The 21,527-nt window shown below is 37.9% G+C and overlaps 1 protein-coding gene across 1 annotated transcript; it reads left to right on the top strand.

The window, feature by feature from the left end:
* The first annotated feature begins 623 nt into the window (after window positions 1-623).
* Window positions 624-20,924, top strand: LOC144454163 (putative small intestine urate exporter). Its single transcript, XM_078146262.1, has 5 exons — window positions 624-708; window positions 1,064-1,150; window positions 6,107-6,225; window positions 17,026-17,187; window positions 20,787-20,924. Exons 1-5 carry the CDS (start codon window positions 624-626, stop codon window positions 20,922-20,924), a joined length of 591 nt encoding a protein of 196 aa, XP_078002388.1.
* The last annotated feature ends 603 nt before the right edge of the window (window positions 20,925-21,527 follow it).

Here is a 21,527-nt window from a genome sequence, read left to right as displayed (position 1 = left end):
GAGGGGTCTAATAGAAGGGAGGTGGGACTGAAGGAGGGGGTAGTCAAAAGCAAAACAGTAGTGAGCAGGGAAAAAGAGAAAGGAGAAAGAAAAGAATAAACATGGGGAAAAAAGAATGGAGAGAAAGACACAGATATTAGTCAATCATAACTGAGAAAGTCCCATAAAATGGAAGTGGAGAGCAGAATTGATTAAAATACTATCTACATCCAAAGAAAGAACAATGGAGTTTGAATGGAGATCGAAACATACTATTTGCTATATTTTTCCTGTGTTGTGTTTTGTTTCCTCTTTCTGGTGTTTCCTCCAATTGGTTCTAATTCTTACTTACAACATCACTAATGTGAAAATCTGTCTAATAGGAATGTATGCATATAGCCTATATCTGATTATACACCATCTTCGGGATGGAGGTAGGGAGGGAGGTGGAGAAAAATTTAAAACTCAGAAGCTTATGGAAGTGATTGTTGATAAATCAAAATAAATCAATTTTTTAAAACAGTCATAAGTATAGTACAAGGCCTGGTTCAGGTACCAGCACACCTTCAAAGTAGGTGAGTAAGACAGATCATGTCTCAATTTCATTCACAGTTCAAAATGTCTTCTCATCTTGATTTCAGGGGATGAACTTCAGCGCTCTGCCTGCATTTTGGCCAAGATGGGCTCCACCACTGGAACGTACTCAACTAAGTACCATTGGTTTATCTGGTAAAGACCCAATTATAACAGCTGTATTACATTTCTATCCCTCCGTATCTTTCCCACTTCCATGTTGGTGTAATCAGAAAAAGAGTTCTTTAATGTAGGAACATGAATAAAATGGAATCACAGAAATTAAGAGCTACAAAACACATCAATAGTCATCTGGTCAAATTCATGCACAAAATTGGAACACTACAGACACAATACTTTGGGTCCCCCTTTCTTATTGAACTTTAAATTTTGTGCAGATTGAAAATATGAGTTATTCACACTCTCCTTAATTCCAATAGTTTAAAGAAAGCCCCAGAAACTTTAATTCCTAATGCTCTGACCCTGAACTCACTCTGAATTTTTAACTCAGGTACAACAATGGGAAATTTCATTGTGGTCATCGGGGGTGGTTTCCTCTGTGAGTCCCCAGGCTGGCCAAGTATCTTCTACATATTTGGTAAGTGACTTCATCTCAAATCCAGCTGTTTCCATGTTTCAGGGTTTCATTCCTGGAAATCTGCATCCCTTATGATATCTAGGTAGATCCCACATCAAAAGTTCATAAGTAATTAGGTTTAGAAAAGGCAAGAAAGAAATTTACTCAAACTTCTAATCCAATGAGGAAAATTGGAGAAAGTTAAAATAATCTTTTTTAGGTCACACAGTAAGTTAGTGGCTGAATCAATATAACTAGTTGCCTTCATTCTTTGTCCAGTGCTCTGGCTACTAGAGCCCAGCTGGTTCTAAAAACAATATTAAAAGAAAAGTTAAAAACATTTTTGACCTGCCTATTTCACAAATATGCCTTCAGTCAGTCAAGCAACTAATATTTATTAAGCACCCAGTATATGCCAGGCTCTGTGCTAAATGCTTGGAATATAAAGAAAGGCAAAAAGTACTCCTTGCTGTCAAGTCACTCATGGTCTAATGAGGAGATGTAAACAACTATGTAAAAGCAAACTATTGATAGGATGAATTAGAAATAATCTCAGGGGGAAGGAAGTAGAATTAAGAGGGATCTAAAACCTTTCCTGTAGAAGGTGCAATTTTTGCTAGGGCTAAAAGGCAGAAGCAGCTACATGGTACAGTGGCTAGAGGCTGGGCCTGAGGTCAGGGACACTCACCTTCCTGAGTTCAATCTGGCCTCAGACACTCACTAGCTGTGTGACTCTGGGCAACTCAATTCACCCTATGTGCCTCAGTTTCCTCATCTGTAAATAAGCTGGAGAAGGAAAGAGCAAACTACTTCAGTATCTTTGCCAAGAAAACCCAAAATGGGTTCACAAACAGTTCGACACAATTGAAAAATGACTGAACAACAGCAAAAAGAAAAGATGAGGAGGGAAAGTATTCAAAGCATGTGGGACAACCAACGCAAATGCTCAGGGTCAGGAGATGGAGTGCTGTGTGTGAGGAGCAGGAAAGGAGCCAGTATAATCAGATCACAGAGGATGTGGAGTGGGGTGGGCAGATAGAAGAGGTGAAGTGGTAGAAGATGTAAAAAAGAGTAGAAAAGTAGGGGAGGACCAGGTTATGCAGGACACTAAAAACCAAAAAGAGGATTCTATATCTGAGCATGGAAATATGGAAATACTAGAGTTCATTGAGTAGAGGGATGGTGTAATCAGATTTGTATTTTAGGAAGAGCAATTAGACAAGCTGAGTGGTAGCTGGGCCAGAGTAGGAAAAGGCTTGTGAGGAGATGACCAATCAGTAGGCTAGTGCAAGTCTGGGTGTGAGAGGACAATGGCTTACATCAGATTTGTGGCTGTTTCAGAAGAGAAGGGGGTGTAGGGAACTATTGTATTATGTTATTCAGTAAAACATTAATTATTATGTTATTTGACCCTAACTTTAGGGGCTAGAAATTGTCTAACCCAGAAGCTTACTGTATAGGTCAGACTGAACTCAGAGACACTCCAGAAAAGCTGAATGGCTTCAGGAAATGCTTAGATGCCACTCAGATCTTCTTTAGGGTCAACCCAATTCTTGTCTTTTGGGTTCCCCAAATTTAGATGTTTATGTTTATTGATATACATCTCAATGGACTTTGCTTGGGAGCTGTCCTCTCTGCAAAGTTGCACAGCTGAATATTAGCAGTTGCTGTGCTGATATTCTTGTCTGAACCCATAAAACATAAATCTTATGGAGACTCATAAGGGATACACACCTTCTTCTTGCTCTCTGCTTTACCAAACAACCTATTAAAATTTTTTCTAAAACAATTTCAGGTTTTGGGGTTCATTCTCATGAATAACAGGAGCATCAGGAGAGATGTAATAAAGGTAAAATTGACAGGATGTGGTAACAAATTGGATGTAGAAGGTAAGACAGAGTGAAGGATCAAGGATGACACTAGGGCTTGAGGCTGGGGGACTGGAAAGATGGTGGGACTCTCCACAGTAATAGAGAAATTAGGAAGAAAAGAAGGCTTGGGGGAAAATATGATGAGTTCAGTTTTGGATATGTTGAATTTAAAATGTCTGCAGGACACCCAGTTCAAGATGTCTGATAGGCAGTTAGAAAGGCAAAAATGAAAGAGAACAGAGAGGTCAAGATTACATAAGTAGATTTGAGAGTCATTAGCCTAGAGATGATAATTGCATCCATGGAAGCTAATGAGACCGCCAAGTGAAACAGTATAAAGGGAGAAAAGAATAGGGGCCAGGGTTGAAAGGAGTGACCTGGATGAAGATCTAGCAATGGAAACTGAAAAGGAGTGGTCAGATAGGTAAGAGGAGAAACAGAAGAAAGCAGAAGCAGTGTCACCAAAACCTATGAAGAAAAAAATATGAAAGAAAAGAAGGTGACCAACATTGTCAATGTCAAAGGTCAAGAAGGATGAGGATTGTAAGAAGGTCATTGTTGTTGAATCATTTCAATCATGTCTGACTTTTTGTGACCCCATTTTGATATTTTCTGAGCAAAGATTCTAGAGTGGTTTGCCATTTCCTTCTCCAGCTCATTTTAAAGATGAAGAACTGAATTAAACAGGGTTAAGTGACTTGCCCAGGATCACATAACTAGTAAGTTTCTGAGGCTTGATTTGAATTCGTGAAGATGAGTCTTTCTAATTCCAAGCCCAGTGCTTTATCCACTGTACCATGTAGTTGCCCAAAAGGTCATTAAATTTGTCCATTAGGAGACTATTAGGGCACCCAGGTGGCTCCGTGGATACAGCTCCAGCCTTGGATTCAGGCAGACCTGAGTTCAAATCCAGCCTCACACACTTGACTCTAGCTGTGTGACCCTGGCCAAGTCAGTTAACCCCACTTGCCTCCTTAAAGAAATTAGATGTTAAAAATACATTATTAGTAATTTTAGAGATAGCAGTTGCAGTTGAGTGATGACGTCAGAAGCCAGATTGTAGAGAGTTAAGAAGAGAGTGAGAGGAAAAGCAGCTGACACATCTAATGCAGACAGTGTTCTTGAGTGTGGATGGAGAGACATGGACATGTTTGTGGATAGTAAGGAAGCAGCCAGTAGATAGGGGGAGATTGAAGATGAATGAGAGAGTAGGGATGATAGGGAGACAGTGTGCTAGAGAGGACAGGATGGAATGGGATCATGATGCCTGTAGAATGGTTTTCCTTGTCAAGAAGACCTACTCATGTGAAACAGGGTTGAAGAAGGAGATAGTGGTGGAGGGAAGAGAGAGCTATCAGTGGATGATCTCAATTTTTAAGTAAAATATGGGGCAAGGTTCTCATATGAGAGGATGGGAAGTCAGAGAGTCATGGGTTTGAGGAGGGATGAAACAGCTACTGTGGTAAGTAAGATAGTGAGTTGAGTAGAGAAAGTCCATAGGGAAGTCCCAGGTGATGTCATATAACATAAATTCATTGATGCTATGGGATATATGAATTTCTAGTGTAACCCATCAACATAGTTCCATGATTTTCCCCCCTACCTTCATTCATCGGCATGTCTAAGAGTGTAAGCAGGATATGGATGAAGTGACCAAAGACTAAGGCTTTGTAGGGCAAGGTCAGCAATATGATAAGGGAGCAAGGGACTCAAGGGAAGTGTATCATTGAAGTGGTTCACAATCATTTCAAGATGGGCAAAGGAGGAGAGTGTAGTGTAAGGGTGATGGGCTGGGAAAGAGCTGGTGAGCCAAGGTGGGTCAGGGCGTAGATGAACAATAGGGTTTGGGATTGCAAGGCAGAGAGAGAGGTAGAATGACAATAGATTGCAGTCAGATAAGGCAATGCCAGATCTCATCAACATGGAAATAATGCTGATAGATTTTGAATCAGGTCTAGTTTATCTAACTATAAAGAAATCCTGTCATGGAGAGATCACTGGTGCTCCATGTTGCCTCAACTAAATAGGTCTTCTTAACACAGACTGTTTAAAAAGGTGTCACTATTGGAGGGAATTCTGAGCAATAGTCAAGAATCATGTAAGTGATCAATGTAAATTCCAACATCTGCATCAATGGCTTCTGCTCATCAAAATCACTCCAAGATTATCTGTTCTCAGGGGATGAGCTGCCTTCAAGAAACCTCTGCTTGAGATTCTAAAGAAGGAGCCACTGATTTTCTGGTTAAGTTCCAAGTCTATGGATTTAATAACAGACATGTTTTAAATTTCTTTTCCTCGTAAATTTAACAGTCATCAAGAAACACATATTTCAATGTAAAAAGAAGAATAAACTGTGACATCTCATTGTTGTCATGTAAAAAAATAACTTATGGACCTCAGTACGGATTAATCATCTTCAATGAAGCTTCAGAGCACCACAGAGTAATCTGTGCTTTTTCTGAGCATATGTGGTTATTATAAAGAGTAAAAATAATAAGCCATTATTTTGTTACTGCCTCTTAGCTTTACCAAGCATTACAGCTGGGGCTATGTCAGGGGCTCAAAATTTGGGTGAAAAGAAACCTCAGTTCCCTAAGTCTGAAAGCCCAAGATCTGCCCCATGGAACAAATTCCAATAAAAAAGAGTGACTCTAAGCAATTAAAAAAAAACAACTTAGACTGATATTTCCTACAGATCATTTCTTAAACATTTCTAAACCTGGCAATAGTCCTCAGAATGATCTATGCTAAGCTTCCCAGGTACATGTGAAGAATACACATAGGAAAGAAGACATTGCTCTAATTTCTGTTGCCACCTGTGATACTTAATAAGTTGCTTGATGGCAAAAGTCTGCCAATTTGGAGGTTCTCCTAGACACAAACTGAGAGAATTAGATGAGTGGAGAATAATGATGTGAGTTGGAAATCTGAGTGAGTTGGGGTAAATGAAAAAAATAAAAGGGCAATATTTGCTCATTAAGTAATGACTAGAATTCTGTGCTTGATGGCTTTTACAAGATGGGGGTGGGAGCATGTCAACTTGGGGCAGAGTCATATCAAATAAGACACAAATCTAAAAGCATTAACTTGGTCCTCTTTTCCCTAGGAGGCATTGGCTGTGTCTTCTCTATTATCTGGTTTTCTGTGGTTCATGATGACCCTATGAAACACCCATTTATAAGTGACAGTGAAAGAGAATACATTATTTCTTCATTGGCTGAACAGGTGTGTTAAAAATAACAGCTGGCTTGGGAAAAGTCTTTGTATAAAATTTCTTAGATAATGATTTGGTATCCAAGACATGTAAACAACTAACAAATATATAAAAGAGCAAAAGTAATTTCCCAATAGATAAGTAATCCAAGGTTATGAACAAATGATACTCAAAAGACAAATTGCAAACTATTAATAGCCTTGTAAAGAATGCTCTAAATTACTCAGAATGAGAAAAATGCAAATCAAAACAATACTGAAGTTTTACTTCACACCTAGAAATTGCCATAGATGACAAAAGATGGGAATAGTTAGGGTTGAACGACTTATGAAATGATAAACACATTGGTGCATTGGTGGTAGACCTGTGAATTAGTACAAGCATTTTGGCCAGCAATTTAGAATTATGTGAATAAAGTGACTAAAATTCAATACCATTTGACCTAGAGATTCCACTATTAAGCATATACCTCAGGGAAGATAATGATAAAAATAAAAGAGGCATGTACACCAAAGCATTCATAGGATTTCATTTTGCAAAGAACTGAAAACAAAGAAAATGTCCCTGAACCAAGGAATAGCTAAACAAACCATGACACATGAATGTAATGGAGTATGACAGAGCTGTAAGAAATAACATGTGTGATAAGTACAGAGAAGCATGAAAACAGCTACATGAACTGATTAGAGAGAAGTCAGCAGAGCTAAGAAAACAATATACAAAATGAATACAATAATGGAAATAGAAAGAACAACCATCACAAAACAACTGAAAGTTGGAAAAAGAACTAACAGCTTGGAACTAGAGGTGCAAAACTTTATCTGAACAATGAACTCTTCCATAGTTCTTTCTATGGATGCGGACAGCATTTTCCATCCCAAGGCCTCTGGAGATGTCTTAAATCCTTGTAATGCTGAGAAGGGTTCAGTTTAACAATATTAGTTATCACATAATGTGGCTGCTATTGTGTACAAAGTCCTCTTGGTTCTGCTCACTTCACTCAGCATCAGACCATGTAAGTCATTCCAGGTTTTTCTGAAGTCAGCCTGTTCATCATTTCTTATAGCACAATAGTATTCCATCACATTCATATACCACAACTTGCTCAGCCGTTCCCCAATTGATGGGCATCCTCTCAATTTCCAATTCTTTGCCACCACAAACAGAGCTGCTATGAATATTTTTGTGTATGTGGGTCCTTTTCCCACTTGTTTGATCTCTTTGGGATATAGCTCTAGGAGTGCTGTTGCTGGATCAAGAGGTATGCACATTTTTGTAGCCCTTTGGGCATAGTTCCAAATTGTTCTCCAAAATGGTTCGATCATTTCACAACTCCACCAACAATGTATTAGTGTTCCAATTTTCCCACATCTTCTCCAACATTTATCATTTTCCTGTTTTGTCATGTTGGCCAGTCTGATAGGTGTGATGTGGTACCTCAGAGTTGTTTTGATTTGCATTTCTCTAATCAATAACGATTTAGAGCATTTTTTTCATATGACTATAGATGGCTTTAATTTCTTCATCTGAAAACTGTCTGTTCATATCCTTTGACCATTTATCAATTGGGGAATGGCTTGTGTTCTTATAAATTTGTCTTAATTCTCTGTATATTTTAGAAATGAGACCTTTATCAGAGAGACTGGTTGTAAAATTCTTTCCCCATTTTCTTCTAATCTTAGTTGCATTGGGTTTGTTTGTGCAAAAACTTTTCAGTTCAACATAATCAAAATTATCCATGTTGCTTTTCACAATGTTCTCTATCTCCTGTTTGGTCATGAATTCTTCTGTTCTCCATAGACCTGACAGGTAAACTATTCCTTGTTCTCCTGGTTTGCTTATGGTATCAGCCTTTATATCTAAGTCATGAATCCATTTTGACCTTATTTTGGTATATGATATGAGATTTGGGTCTATGCCTAGTTTCTGCCATACTCTTTTCCAGTTTTCCCAGCAGTTTTTTTCAAAGAGTGGGTTCTTATCCCAGAAGCTGGGGTCTTTGGGTTTATCAAATAATAGATTACTATAGTCATTGACTACTGTGTCTTGCATATTTAACCTATTCCACTGATCCACCTCCCTATTTCTTAGCCAGTACCAAGCAGTTTTGATGATTGCTGCTTTATAATACAATTTAAGATCTGGAATTGCTAGGCCACCTTCCCCTGCATTTCTTTTCATTAGTTCCTTTGATATTCTGGACCTTTTGTTTTTCCAAATGAATCTTGTTATTATTTTTTCTAACTCTATAAAATAATTTTTTGGTAGTTTGATTGGTATGGCACTGAATAAGTAAATTAGCTTAGGTAGGATTGTCATTTTTATTATATTATCTCGGCCTACCCATGAGCAACTGATGTTTTTCCAATTATTTAGATCTGATTTTATTTGTGTGAAAAGTGTTTTGTAATTGTGTTCATAGAGTTCCTGGGTTTGTTTTGGAGGTAGACTCCTAAATATTTTATAATGTCTACAGTAAGTTTAAATGGGATTTCTCTTTCTATCTCTTGCTGTTGGGCTTTGTTGGTAATATATAGAAATGCTGATGATTTATGTGGGTTTATTTTATAGCCTGCAACTTTGCTAAAGTTGTTTATTATTTCAAGTAGTTTTTTACTTGATTCTCTAGGATTCTCTAAGTATATCATCATGTCATCTGCAAAGAGTGATAGCTTTGTTTCTTCTTTGCCTATTCTAATGCCTTCAATTTCTTTTTCTTCTCTTATTGCTAAAGCTAATTTCCAGTACAATATTGAATAACAGTGGTGATAATGGACATCCTTGTTTCACCCCGATCTTATTGGAAATGCTTCTAGCCTGTCCCCATTACATATAATGCTTGCTGAAGGTTTTAGATAATGCTATTTATTATTTTAAGGAAGACTCCATTTATACCTATGCTTTCTAGTGTTTTTAATAGGAATGGGTGTTGTATTTTATCAAAAGCTTTTTCTGCATCTATTGAGATGATCATGTGGTTTCTGTTGGTTTTGTGTTGATATGCTCAATGATGCTGATAGTTTTCCTAATATTGAACCAACCCTGCATTCCTGGTATAAATCCTACCTGGTCATAGTGTATTATTCTTGTGATAAGTTGCTGCAATCTATTGCTAGTATTTTGTTTAAAATTTTTGCATCTATATTCATTAGAGAAATTGGTCTATAATTTTCTTTCTCTATTTTGACTCTTCCTGGTTTAGACACCTTTTCACCTATTTTCCCAAATAGTCTATATAGTATTGGAATTAATTGTTTTTAAATGTTTGATAGAATTCACATGTAAATCCATCTGGCCCTGGAGATTTTTTCCTAGGAAGTTCATCAATGGCTTGTTCAATTTCTTTTTCTGAGATGGGGTTATTTAAGTATTTTACTTCCTCTTTGGTTAATCTGGGCAATTTATATTTTTTAAATATATCCATTTCACTAAGATTGTCAAATTTGTTGGCATATAGTTGGGCAAAATAATTCCTAATTATTGTTTTAATTTCCTCTTCCTTGGTGGTAGCTTCATTTTCATTCTTGATACTAGTAATTTGGTTTTCTTCTTTCTTTTTTTAATTAAATTAACCAAAGTTATCTATTTTATTGTTTTTTTTCATAAAACCAGCTCTTAGTTTTATTTATTAGTTCAATAGTTTTCTTAATTTCAATTTTATTAATTTTTCCTTTGGTTTTCAATATTTCTAATTTGTGTTTAGTTGAGGATTTTTAATTGTTCTTTTTCTAGTTTTTTTAGTTGTATGCCCAATTCATTAATCTCCTCTTTTTCTATTTTATTTATGTAAGCATTTAGAGATATAAAACTTCCCCTAAGAACTGCTTTCACTGCATCCCATAGTTTTGGTATGTTGTCTCATTATTGTCATTCTCTTGAATGAAATTATTGATTGTTTCTATGATTTGTTGTTTGACCCAATCATTTTTTAGGATTAGATTATTTAGTTTCCAATTATTTTTTATCTACATAATAATTTTTATTGCATCATGATCTGAAAAGGATGCATTTAATATTTCTGCCTTTCTGCATTGGATTGTGAGGTTTTTATGCCCTAGTACATGGTCAATTTTTGTGTATGTGCCATGTACTGCCGAGAAAAAAGTATATTCCTTTCTATCCCCATTCAGTTTTCTCCAGAGGTCTATCATACCTAACTTTTCTAATGTTCTATTCACCTCCTTAACTTCTTTTTATTTTGTGGTTAGATTTATCTAGTGCAGAGAGGGGGAGGTTCAGGTCCCCACTAGTATAGTTTTGCTGTCTATTTCTTCCTGTAACTCCCTGAACTTCTCCTCTAAGAATTTGGATGCTATACCATTTGGTGCATATGTTTTAGTAATGATATTACTTCATTGTCTATGGTGCCTTTTAGCAGGATGTAGTTTCCTTCCTTATCTCTTTTGATTAGATCTATTTTTGCTTTTGCTTTGTCTGAGATCAGGATTGCTACCCCTGCTTTTTTCACTTCAGCTGACGCATAATATATTCTGCTCCAGCCTTTTACCTTTACCCTGTATGTGTCACTCTTTTTCAAATGTGTTTCCTGTAAACAACATATTGTAGGATTATGGTTTTTAATCCATTCTGCAATCCATTTCCATTTTATGGGAGAGTTCATCCCATTCACATTCACAGTTATGATTACTATCTGTGTCTTTTTCTCCATCCTTTCCCCCATTTATGCTTTTCTTTCTCCTTTTTCCTTTCTCCCCTTCACTAGTGTTTTGCTTTTGACCACTGCCTCCTTTAGTCCCTCCTCCCTTTTATTATCCCTTTCCCTTTTCTTCCCCTTTACTCTTACTGCTTCTTCCCTCCCTTCTTTCCCCCTCCCTTTTCTTTCCCCTCCTTTTCTTTCCCTTTTCCCTCCTACTGCCTATAGGGCAAGTTAGATTTCTATACCTAACTGATTATGTTATGCCCTTCTTGAGCCAAATATGATGACAGTAAGGTTTAAACAATGCTCTCCCCACCTCCCTTCTTTCCCTCTGCTGTAATAGGATTTTGTGTCTTTTCCTGTGTAGTTCAGCTGTTCCAGGTTTTTTTTTTTTCTGGGGTGATATTTTCTGGGTTTTTAGAGGTTGATAAGGCAAAGTGAGAGCGACTACCTTTTCACTCCACCGTCTTGGCTCCCAGAAGCAGAAGTCCTGAACAACGAAACTCACTGAAAATTAAAATGGGCCCCAAATGGAAGATAATGATTACATGAGACTACAAAAATGTTAAAAACAAAGCCAAAGGACCAAAAAACTAGAAGAAATGTGAAATATAGCAAAACAAATGACCAAAAAACCAGAGGAGACAGAATTTAAGAAATTCAGGACTACCTGAACACCATAACCAAGGTAGTAGCAATGAAAAGGTTTTCATGAGAAAACATTAGAAAAGGTTTTCATATGGAAAGCTGAGAAAGCTCAGGGCTTAAACACACTGAACTTTAAAATTCCTAGGATTCGGCCTAAGTCAAATCCAGAGTTGATGTTAAGAGGTGCTACAATATTTTTCAAAGTTTCAGCAGATGAAAAGTTTCTGTATAGATGTTGTCTTATTTTTATTCTTTTTACTCCCTACCATTTCCTCTTTCAATGAATGAATATGAGCAGTAGAGTTAGAACTGGCATAACAACACATAATAAAAATACCAACTAATACTGTAAACAATGGGTGAAGAGAAATATATACACATAGAGAAGAGCGCTGGCAAATAAAAAGCTAAGAATGAATCTCTGGGTTTCTTTTCCTCTAACATATTACTTAATCTAAAGGGAGCACAAAGTTAATATTAGAGACATCTAATATTTTCCACTGAAAATATGCTTTTGATTTTATAACCTTGTAGTGTTTTAAATATTCTGTACCTTAATAAATTCTTTGTTTTCTAACAATTTTATTGAAATGTACTAGCAAAACAGATAAATAAAACCTGCTTTAATTTTATGAAAAGAAAAGTGAATGCTTCAGAATTACAAAAACCAAGTATGGCCAAAGAAAAGATATTGAGAAGATATCTCCCTCAACCCCACTGCAGAGATGAGAGGTTTATAGGTGCAGAACATGGTATTTTCAGACTTTTGCAATATATTGATCACTTTTACTGATTTCTTTTTCTCGTCTTCCTATTTTTCTTTTTTATTCTTTTTTAATTTAAAATTTTTTTAAATATGAATTTATTTATTTTTAGTTTTTAACATTTACTTCCACAAGATTTTGAATTCCATATTTTCACCACATCTTGCCCCTCCCCCCACCCCAAGATGGCATGCATTCTGAATACCCCTTCCCTTAGTCTTCCCTCTCTTCTATCTCTCCCTCCCCTTCTCTTATCCCCTTCCCCTTCTATTTTCCTGTAGGGCAGGATAGATTTCTGTACCTCATTTCCTGTATTTCTTATTTTCCAGTTGCATGTGGAAACATTTTTTTTAAACATGTGTTTTTAAAACTTTAGGTTCCAAATTTTCTCCCTTCCTCCCACCCCACCCACCCTCATTGAAAAGTCAAGCAACTCAATATAGATTGTACATGTGCAGTTATGTAAAATACTTCCATAGTAGACATGTTGTGAAAAACTAACTCTATTTCCCTTAATCTTATCCTGCCCCCCACCCATTTATTCTATTCTTTCTTTTGACCCTGTCCCTCTTCAGAAGTACTTCCTTCTGATTACCCCTTTCCCAATCTGCCCTTCTCTCTATCATCCCCCTGCTCTCTTGTCCCCTTCCTTCCCTATTTTCCTGTAGGGCAAGACAGATTTCCACACCCAATTGAGTGTGTATGTTATTCCCTCCTTAATCCAGATCTTATGAGAACAAGATTTCCTCATTTCCTTTCACCTTCACCTGTTTCCCCTGCACTGTAAGAACCTTTTGTTGTCTGTTTTGTGCAAGACAGTGTACCCCATTCTACCTCTCCCTTTCTCTTTCTCCTAGTATAATCCACTCTCACCCCTTAATTTTATTCTCCAGATATCACCCCTTCATCTTCAACTCATCCTGTGCCCTTTATCTATCCATGTATCTGTCTGTCTGTCTCCCTCTCTCTCTCTCTCTCTCTCTCTCTCTTTCTCTCTCTCTCTCTCTCTCTCTCTCTCTCTCTCTCTCTCTCTCTCTCTCTCTCTCACATCTATCTATCTATCTATCTATCCATACATATAATTTTTCCCCTCCCACTACCCTAATACTGACAAAGGTCTCACGAGTTATAAATATCATCTTTCCATGCAGGAATGTAAACAGTTCAGCCTTAATAAGTCTCTTGTGATTTCTATTTACTGCTTACCTCTTTTATTCAGCTCTGGTCTTTTCATCAAGAATGCTTGAAAGTCCTCTATTTCACTGACTGACCATTTTTTCCCCTGAAGGATTATACTCAGTTTTGCTGGGTAGGTGATTCTTGGTTGTAATCCTATCTCCTTTGCCCTCTGGAATATTATATTCCATGCCCTGTGGTCCCTTAATGCAGAAGCTGCTAAATCTTGTGTTATCCTGATTGTGTTTCCACAATACTTGAATTGTTTCTTTCTGGCTGCTTGTAATATTTTCTTCTTGACCTGGGAACTCTGGAATTTGGCTACAATATTCCTAGGAGTTTTCCTTTGGGGATCTCTTTCAGGAGGAGATCAGTGCATTCTTTCCATTTCTATTTTGCCCTCTGGTTCTAATATATCAGTGTACTTTTCTTTGATAATTTCTTGAAAGATGATGTCTAGGCTCTTTTGATCATGGCTTTCAGATAGTCCAATAATTTTTAAATTCTCTCTCCTAGATCTATTTTCCAGGTCAGTTGCTTTTTCAATGAGTTATTTCACATTGTTTTCTAATTTTCCATTCTTTTTGATTTGTTTTACAGTGTCTTGATTTCTCATAAAGTCACTAGCTTCCAATTACTCTATTCTAATTTTTAAGGAAGTATTTTCTTCAGTAGTCTTTTGGACTTCCTTTTCCACTTGGCCAATTTTTCTTTTTAGGGCATTTTTCTCCTTATTGGTTTTTTGGACCTCTTTTGCCATTTGGGTTAGGCTATTTTATAAGGTGTTAATTTCTTCAGTATTTTTTTGGTTTTCCTTTAGCAAGCTGTTGACCTGTTTTTCATGATTTTCTTGCATCTCTCTCATTTCTCTTCCCAGTTTTTCCTCTACTTCTCTTACTTGCTTCTCAAAATCCCTTTTGAACTCTTCCAAGGCCTGGACAGGTTCATATTTTTCTTGAAGGCTTTGGATGTGGGCGCTTTGACTTTGTTGCCTTCTGGTTGTATGTTTTGATCTTCTTTGTCACCAAAGTAAGATAATACAGTCTGACTCTTTTTGCGAGGTTTGCTAATGATCCCGGCCAACAACGTGAGTTTAAACTCTGTGTTAAGGTAAGAGTCTGCTTCCAATGTGGAGAATGTACTGTCCCAATCTTTGTGGTTTTGTACAGCTGTTTTCAGAGATACTTCCAGGGACCTATAAATTTTCAGTTCTTCCAAGGTGGTATGATAAGGGTCAAGGTGTTGACTCTTTTCCTGGCCTGAGCTCTGGTCTTTGAGTGACTGGCCACAAGCAGTCTTTTCTCTCTTGGAACTGTGAGGATGGTTTCCTCTCCACTGCCACTACAAGCTCCACTGGGCCAACGCTCCTCCTCACCCCAGGACTGCCACCCAGAACTGTGACCCAGATCCAAGCAAGGCAAAGCAAGAGATTCCTGCTTCAGCACCACCAAAGAGATCCCTGCAGTCCCCCTCTGATCAGCCACTTGATTCCCCCTCAGTCTGTGGGCCGGAAGGTCAGGACACAGCCACCGGCCCAGCACCCATGCTCTGTGCTCTGCACTCTGGAATTGACTCTGACCTAGCTTTTCTCTCACAGCAAAAATAGACTTTTCCTACTGACCTTCTAAGTTGTCTTTGGCGTTTGTGGATTGAGGAGTCTGGAAGCCTCCACAGCTGCCAGTGATGAAGTCTTCTGAGGCCTGCTCTAGGTTCACTGGGGCCTGCCCACCCATGCCGAACTGCGCTCCTCCTCTACCCGGTGCGATATGCCTTTCCGATCAACCATCCAGGCTGTCTTGGGCTGGAAATTTGTTTTACTCTGTCTTTTTGTGGGTTCTGCTGCTTTAGAATTTGTTTAGAGCCTTTTTTTATGGGTATTTAGAGGGGATTGGGGGAGAGCTCAAGCAAGTCACTGCTTTCACAGCCACCATCTTGGTTCCCCCTCCCCTGTTTTTCTTTTTGAAAATATTCTTTCTTATACACGAGAGCTCTCTGAAAAGCAAGAAGAGGAGAGATATTGGAGAAACTTTAGGTGATGTAAAAATAAAACATATTTGCAAGAATTATTTTTAAAAAGAAAGATAGCTTTTCCATAGTGTTTAATGCTTTACAAAGTGTATATATATATATATATATATATATATATACACATATATATATGTATGTATGTATATATGTATCTATGTATGTATGTATATCTATACACATATATATGTGTGTGTGTGTGTGTGTGTATGTATATATATATATATATATACATACACACACACACACACACACATATATATGTGTATAGATATACATACATACATAGATACATATATACATACATACATATATATATATATACACACATATATATATGTATGTATGTATATATATGTATCTATGTATGTATGTATATCTATACACATATATATGTGTGTGTGTGTGTGTGTGTGTATGTATATATATATATACTTACAACAACAGGTAAGTGTAGTAACAAAACATTTCTATCCATATTTTACAGGTGAAAAAGACTATAGCCAAATAAAATGAAGTGACTTATCTCAGGTCACACAGCTAGTAAAGGACTGAGCTGTCTTGAACTCAAGTCTCCTGTAGCCACCTTCAACGTTCTTTCCTCGACATCATGCAATCAGAATTGAATGGCTGTGAGAGCTCTTCTTTAAGTTGCCCCTATATTGCTCACAAGTGCTCAACACATCAGAAATGATAAGAAAAAAGCTCGAAATCGCTAATAACAGAAATGCAAATGAACACAATTAGAAGATGTGGACCTTACACTCCTAAAATTCACTAAGTAAATAAGGGATGAAAATAGTATCTGTTGGAGGGACTGCAAAAAGACAAACCCACAGGTGCACCATATATTAGTTGAGCTCTGAATTGGCCCAACTGTTGTTGAAAATAATTTGGGATTATGTGAAAAAAAAAGTGATGAAAATATACAGAACTATTGAACTAGCATTACTACAGCAAGACATGCACTCCAAATGTCAAGGGGAGAAGGAAAGCTTTGAATAGCAAAATATTCACAGTGCCACTATTTCGTAGAAACAAAAGCCTAGAAACAAAGTTGCCTGCTGATTGGAAAATGACTATACAATTATAAAAACGAACAAAAGGGAATATTTTATTGTCATAAGTATTTGAAACTAAAAAAAAACTCTGGAAGATTTGTTATCACCTGATGCAGAGCAAACAAAGCAGAACAGAGAGAACAAAGTACACACTGGCCACGATAATGTAAACAGTCCAAAAAAGTACTGGATTGGAATTAGGGCAAAGATTAGTCTTGACTCCAGAGCTTTAAGGATGAAACAGGATAAAGAAACAAATAAGCAATAAACAGTGAAGTCTGGAAATAGTGTCAGGGTGCTTTACTTTTCTCCTCTCTGCTACAAAGGAGGAGTCCATGGAGCCAGGAAAGTTATGTCAAGAGGGGACAGTGGTGTTTGGGGGAAGTGAGAGGGAGAGGAAAGGTATCAATACAATTTTTAAAAAATAAAAATATTTGTGACAGCCTGACCAAAGTATTGATAATTTGATTTTTCTTCTAGGACAGTTCCACTAGTTGGTCTTTGCCTTTGAAAGCTATGATCAAGACACTCGCAATTTGGGCCATTATAATCACTAACATTTGTCAATTCTGGTTAATTAGCAACTTAACAACATCACTGCCAATACTATTAGACAATATGTTTGATTTAAACTTTGGAAAGGTAAGTTCATAATTCCTGCCTACTGTTCATTTATCTAATGGATTTTTTAATCAAGCAAGCACTTATGATGTTCAAGGCACTGGTTAGGAACTGGGGATTCAAAGAAAAAAAAACAGTCCTTGTTGTCAAGCAACTTGCATTCTATTGGAGGAGACAATTATAAATAAATAAGAATATATGAAATAAATTCAAAATAGAAACCAGGGAAATTGGGAGGAAGGGGACTAGTAGATGGAAAATCAGGAAAGGCTTCATATAGGAAATGTTACATAACCAGAGATTTAAAGGAAATAAGGGATTCTAAGAGGCAGAGATGAGGTGAAGAAGAGTATGTTTCAGGGATGAAGGAGACAGCCAGTGAAAAGGTACAGAGATGGTAGACTGAATGTTTCTACCATTCTTACATTTCTAACATTAACAACATTCTTATTTTTTAGGAAAAAACATCTTGTTTTCTAAGAAAACCAGGGAGGATCGAAGATGGTAGTCCCAGAGACAAAAGTGTCAAATTGTCTGTGTTTTGTTTCCATGGCAGTAACCCAGAAGAGAGGAGAGTAGGGCTTGAACTATGGTGGTGGCAATGTTGAGTAGGGAGAAATGATTGGATGCAAGATGCACAGCAGGGGTAGAAATGATAAGATTGGGTGAGTTACTGTGTATGTGAAGTTGCTAATCCAGATCAGTTGAATGATGGTGGTGCCCCAGACAGACATGGCAACATTCAGGAGAGGGATGAGTTTAAAGGAAAAAAGTTGAGTACTGTTTTGAATGTGTTGAATTTTAGATGCCTAAGTTAGATATGTCAAACAGTCAGTTTAAGATGCATGGCCACAAAATAAATAAATAAATACATAAATGAATGAATAAATAAATAGATAAAAAGACGCCTGGCCAGCACTTTAGAGAAAGACTCAAGTTGGATTATAGATCTGGGAGCTATTGGTATAAAGACGTTAATTAAATCCATGAGAACCAATGAGGTCACCAGATGACTGAGTGTAAAGAGAGAAGACATCCCAGGACAAAGCTTTGGGTCACACCTACAGTGGTAAGGTGTGATGTAGAGGATGAAACAGCACCTGCGACTGAGAAGAAACAGTTCTACAAGTGGGAGGAAAGAGAGTACTGGTACCACGAAAAGCCAAAGAGGAGCTAGGATCAGGTGGTTAATTGTCAAATGCTGAAGAGGTCAAGGATTATTTCAGTTCTCAATAGATTCCCACACAGGCAACACACCTGACCTCTCTGAAACCACAAATCATTAAATGGTAGTTAGACAGGGCTCTTAAACCTGCACAGGGGCTCTTAAGCTTTCTGTGTCATGGACCCTTTGGGCAATTGGTCTGGTGAAACCTAAGGGCCCCTTCTTGGAATAACATTTTACAATGTATGCAGTTTGGCACTCCTGGCACATAGTAGGTTCTCAATAAATGTTGATTGATTTACATAGGACCATAAAGGAAACCAATATCATTGACATATTTATCAAAATATTTTTTAAAAGTACACCAATCTTAAATCTATAAATCTGATTTGGTCCAAAATCCCCACTTAAAAAGAAAAAGATGATGAGCCCCAGAGGGGTAAAATTCTTTATTCATGATTCCATAGTGATGGTGGAGCCAGGAACTAAATGAACCCAGTGTTTTTCACTCCAAGTCCAATGTCATCTTTACTACTTCAACTTATCTGCATGATGCTTCTTATAGCGCTCTCTCTCTCTCTCTCTCTCTCTCTCTCTCTCTCTCTCTCTCTCTCTTCTCTCTCTCTCTCTCTCTCTCTCTCTCTCTCTCTCTCTCTCTCTCCCTCTCTCTCTCTTTTAAGTCAATGGGGTTAAGTAACTTGTTCAAGATCACACAGATAGTGAATGTTATGTGTCTGAGATCACATTGGAACTCAGGTCCTCCTGACTGCAAGAACAGAGCTTTATCCACTCTGCCACCTAGCTGCCCCCTTATATCTCTCTTGAAATACAATGGTTGAACTATAACCAAGGAGAACATACATGGACTCTGTAACATTTGAATTAAGGATTTTAGACAACAGCCAGCAACATGGCTAAAAGCAGCCTCTATCTGAAACTATCTCCTCTGCATACTATTGCATTGCCTGTGATTTAGGAATCACTCCTTTAGATTTTTACCTAACATAAGCATCTGTAATTTCTTTAAATGCAAATTCCTTTGGGAAGGGTGAGATACTAACTTGGTTACCAGTCACTGGAACCTTAGTGTGACTTAATACTACAAATTAGCAATAGACAAAGTCCATGAGGTCCTTCCAGCAAAAAATACTGGAGTAGTTTACCATTTCCTTCTCATTATATAGATGAGGAACTGAGGCAAATGAGGTTAAGCGACTTGCCCAGGATCACACAGCTAGTAGGTGTCTGAGGCTACATTTGAACTCAGGAAGATAAATCTTCATGACTCCAGACCCAGAGCTCTTATCCTCTTTGCCACCTAGCTGCCCCAGGTTCCACTCAATTAGTTTAAGCACCATAACATAATGCTCTAACTCAAAAATAAGTGCTCTATTCCAACCTGCTGTGCTGCTTTGCAACAGTTAGCTGAGAAGAGAGAGCTGAAGAAATTGGAGTTTTGATGGAAGAAGCTAAAAGGAATAATTTCAGGTTGTATAGTACTGATAGCATTTACTACCAATGTGGAATGTATGGGATGTTAAAGGAGGACCAGCACCTCTGGTGTGAGGTCTTGCTAAGCCTTCTTCAGGGCTGCTCATCCACCTCTGGTATCCACTTGTCATCCAACTCTTCTGTGTAACATATACAGTGGTCACCCGCTGGTAAAACCATCTTGGCAGAGAGGCTAAATGAGGTTGAAGGTAACTGAGAAGCCTCAAACCCATTGGTGGTAGGGGGATGTCTGCTCCAAGTATGTGAAGACTTCCCTCAGGGGCATGGGCAGATGAGAACAATTTGTTCCAATTGCCATGAAGGCAGCTGAAGCAAGCACTGTGGAGTACTTAGAGCCTGGTCAGACATCGAAGATGCCAAGGTCATTCACTGCATCCCAGACCGTTGCCAGTTATCTTGGCTTTTTTCCTGCCACTGGACTTCAATGACTCAGGAACAGAGAGTGAGACTGATGACTTTTCCCAACTCTGCCTCATTAAGTCCAATTTACACACAACTCAGGACATCACTGATCATCCACTATTTTACCCAATATCATGATGTCATTGGTCCTCTTTCAAAATCATGGATGAGCTACCTATGGGCTCTTGGGCCAGTCCCATAAACCAATCTGGGCCTCAGTTTTTACATCTATAAAAAGAGGGAGTTGAATTAGATGAATGTTAATGTCCCTCCTGGCCCTAAGTCTATGTACCTAAGGTAAAGGTAGGTTTGTCTGCACTCTGAGTGCATGAGGGGATCTGTGTTTTCTCTGCACCAACAACCAAAGATGTACACTTAAGAGGGAGACTGAATGATCCAAAGATAAATCTCATCTACTACTTTTCCCAGCAGCCTGTCTCTGTGGCCAGTTTAGATAACAGCACAGGTTGCCGCTATGAACTAGTGAATGAATAGAACGCATGTTCACCTTACTCCATTCTGCACAATTTCTTCTCCATAGAATGGGTTTCTGAGTGCACTGCCTCTCATTACTTCATGGATCAGTATGACTCTGGGAAGTAAAATAGCTGGTTTCCTCCAGTCCAAGAAGGTTCTCAGACTCATCACAGTTCAGAAACTCTTCACATTCCTGTGTTAGGACAGTGTCATATATTCCATCATTTCAAGAGATTTCTTGCCATTTAATTCAAAAATGTGTTGAGTAAATAATCATTTATTAAGCACCCACTACGCACAATGTCCCATGTACTCAAGCTACAAAAATGAAGGGGGTCGCTTGGTGGTAGAGTGGATAGGGCACTGGCCCTGGAGTTAAGAGGACCTGAGTTCAAATCTGGCCTTAGACACATAACAAGGCCTGGGTTTGAGTTGGTCATCAGAGACCCAGGAATAGATGTGGTTCTGCAGTTGGCCTTGGAGTCTCATGAATCAGGACTTGTGACTAACTGCTTGACATAGGATTGGAATAAGTCAGTGGAAAAGTAGAAGCCCTTCTCATTGCTTATATGTTTATGGTTACTAAAACGACTCAACCTAAATGACTCCTTATTGGAGTTCTATCATTTATAACCACAACATCAAATAAACATCACAGTTATCACAGTCTTATTAGCTTTTGTGATTGCTTGATAATGAGGATAGCATGTAGATGGCTCTTTAAGTTTTGTGAAGCACTTTACAAGTATTATTTCACCTTATCCTCATGACAGCCCTGAGAGGCAGGTGCTATAATTATCCCCAT

This window comes from Phascolarctos cinereus, unplaced genomic scaffold (genome assembly GCF_003287225.1).
Source record: "Phascolarctos cinereus isolate Bilbo 61053 unplaced genomic scaffold, phaCin_HiC Scaffold_726;HRSCAF=1367, whole genome shotgun sequence".
NCBI classification, from domain to species: Eukaryota; Metazoa; Chordata; class Mammalia; order Diprotodontia; family Phascolarctidae; genus Phascolarctos; species Phascolarctos cinereus.
Note: the sequence above shows the minus strand (reverse complement) of the source record. Positions and strands in the feature narration are given on the sequence as shown.

Coding starts and splice junctions, on each gene's coding strand:
- LOC144454163 (XM_078146262.1), top strand. CDS start 624: ATGAACTTCAGCGCTCTGCCTGCATTTTGGCCAAGATGGGCTCCACCA. Junction 1,151..6,106: donor AAGTATCTTCTACATATTTG/GTAAGTGACTTC, acceptor TCTTTTCCCTAG/GAGGCATTGGCTGTGTCTTC. Junction 6,226..17,025: donor TTTCTTCATTGGCTGAACAG/GTGTGTTAAAAA, acceptor TTTTTCTTCTAG/GACAGTTCCACTAGTTGGTC.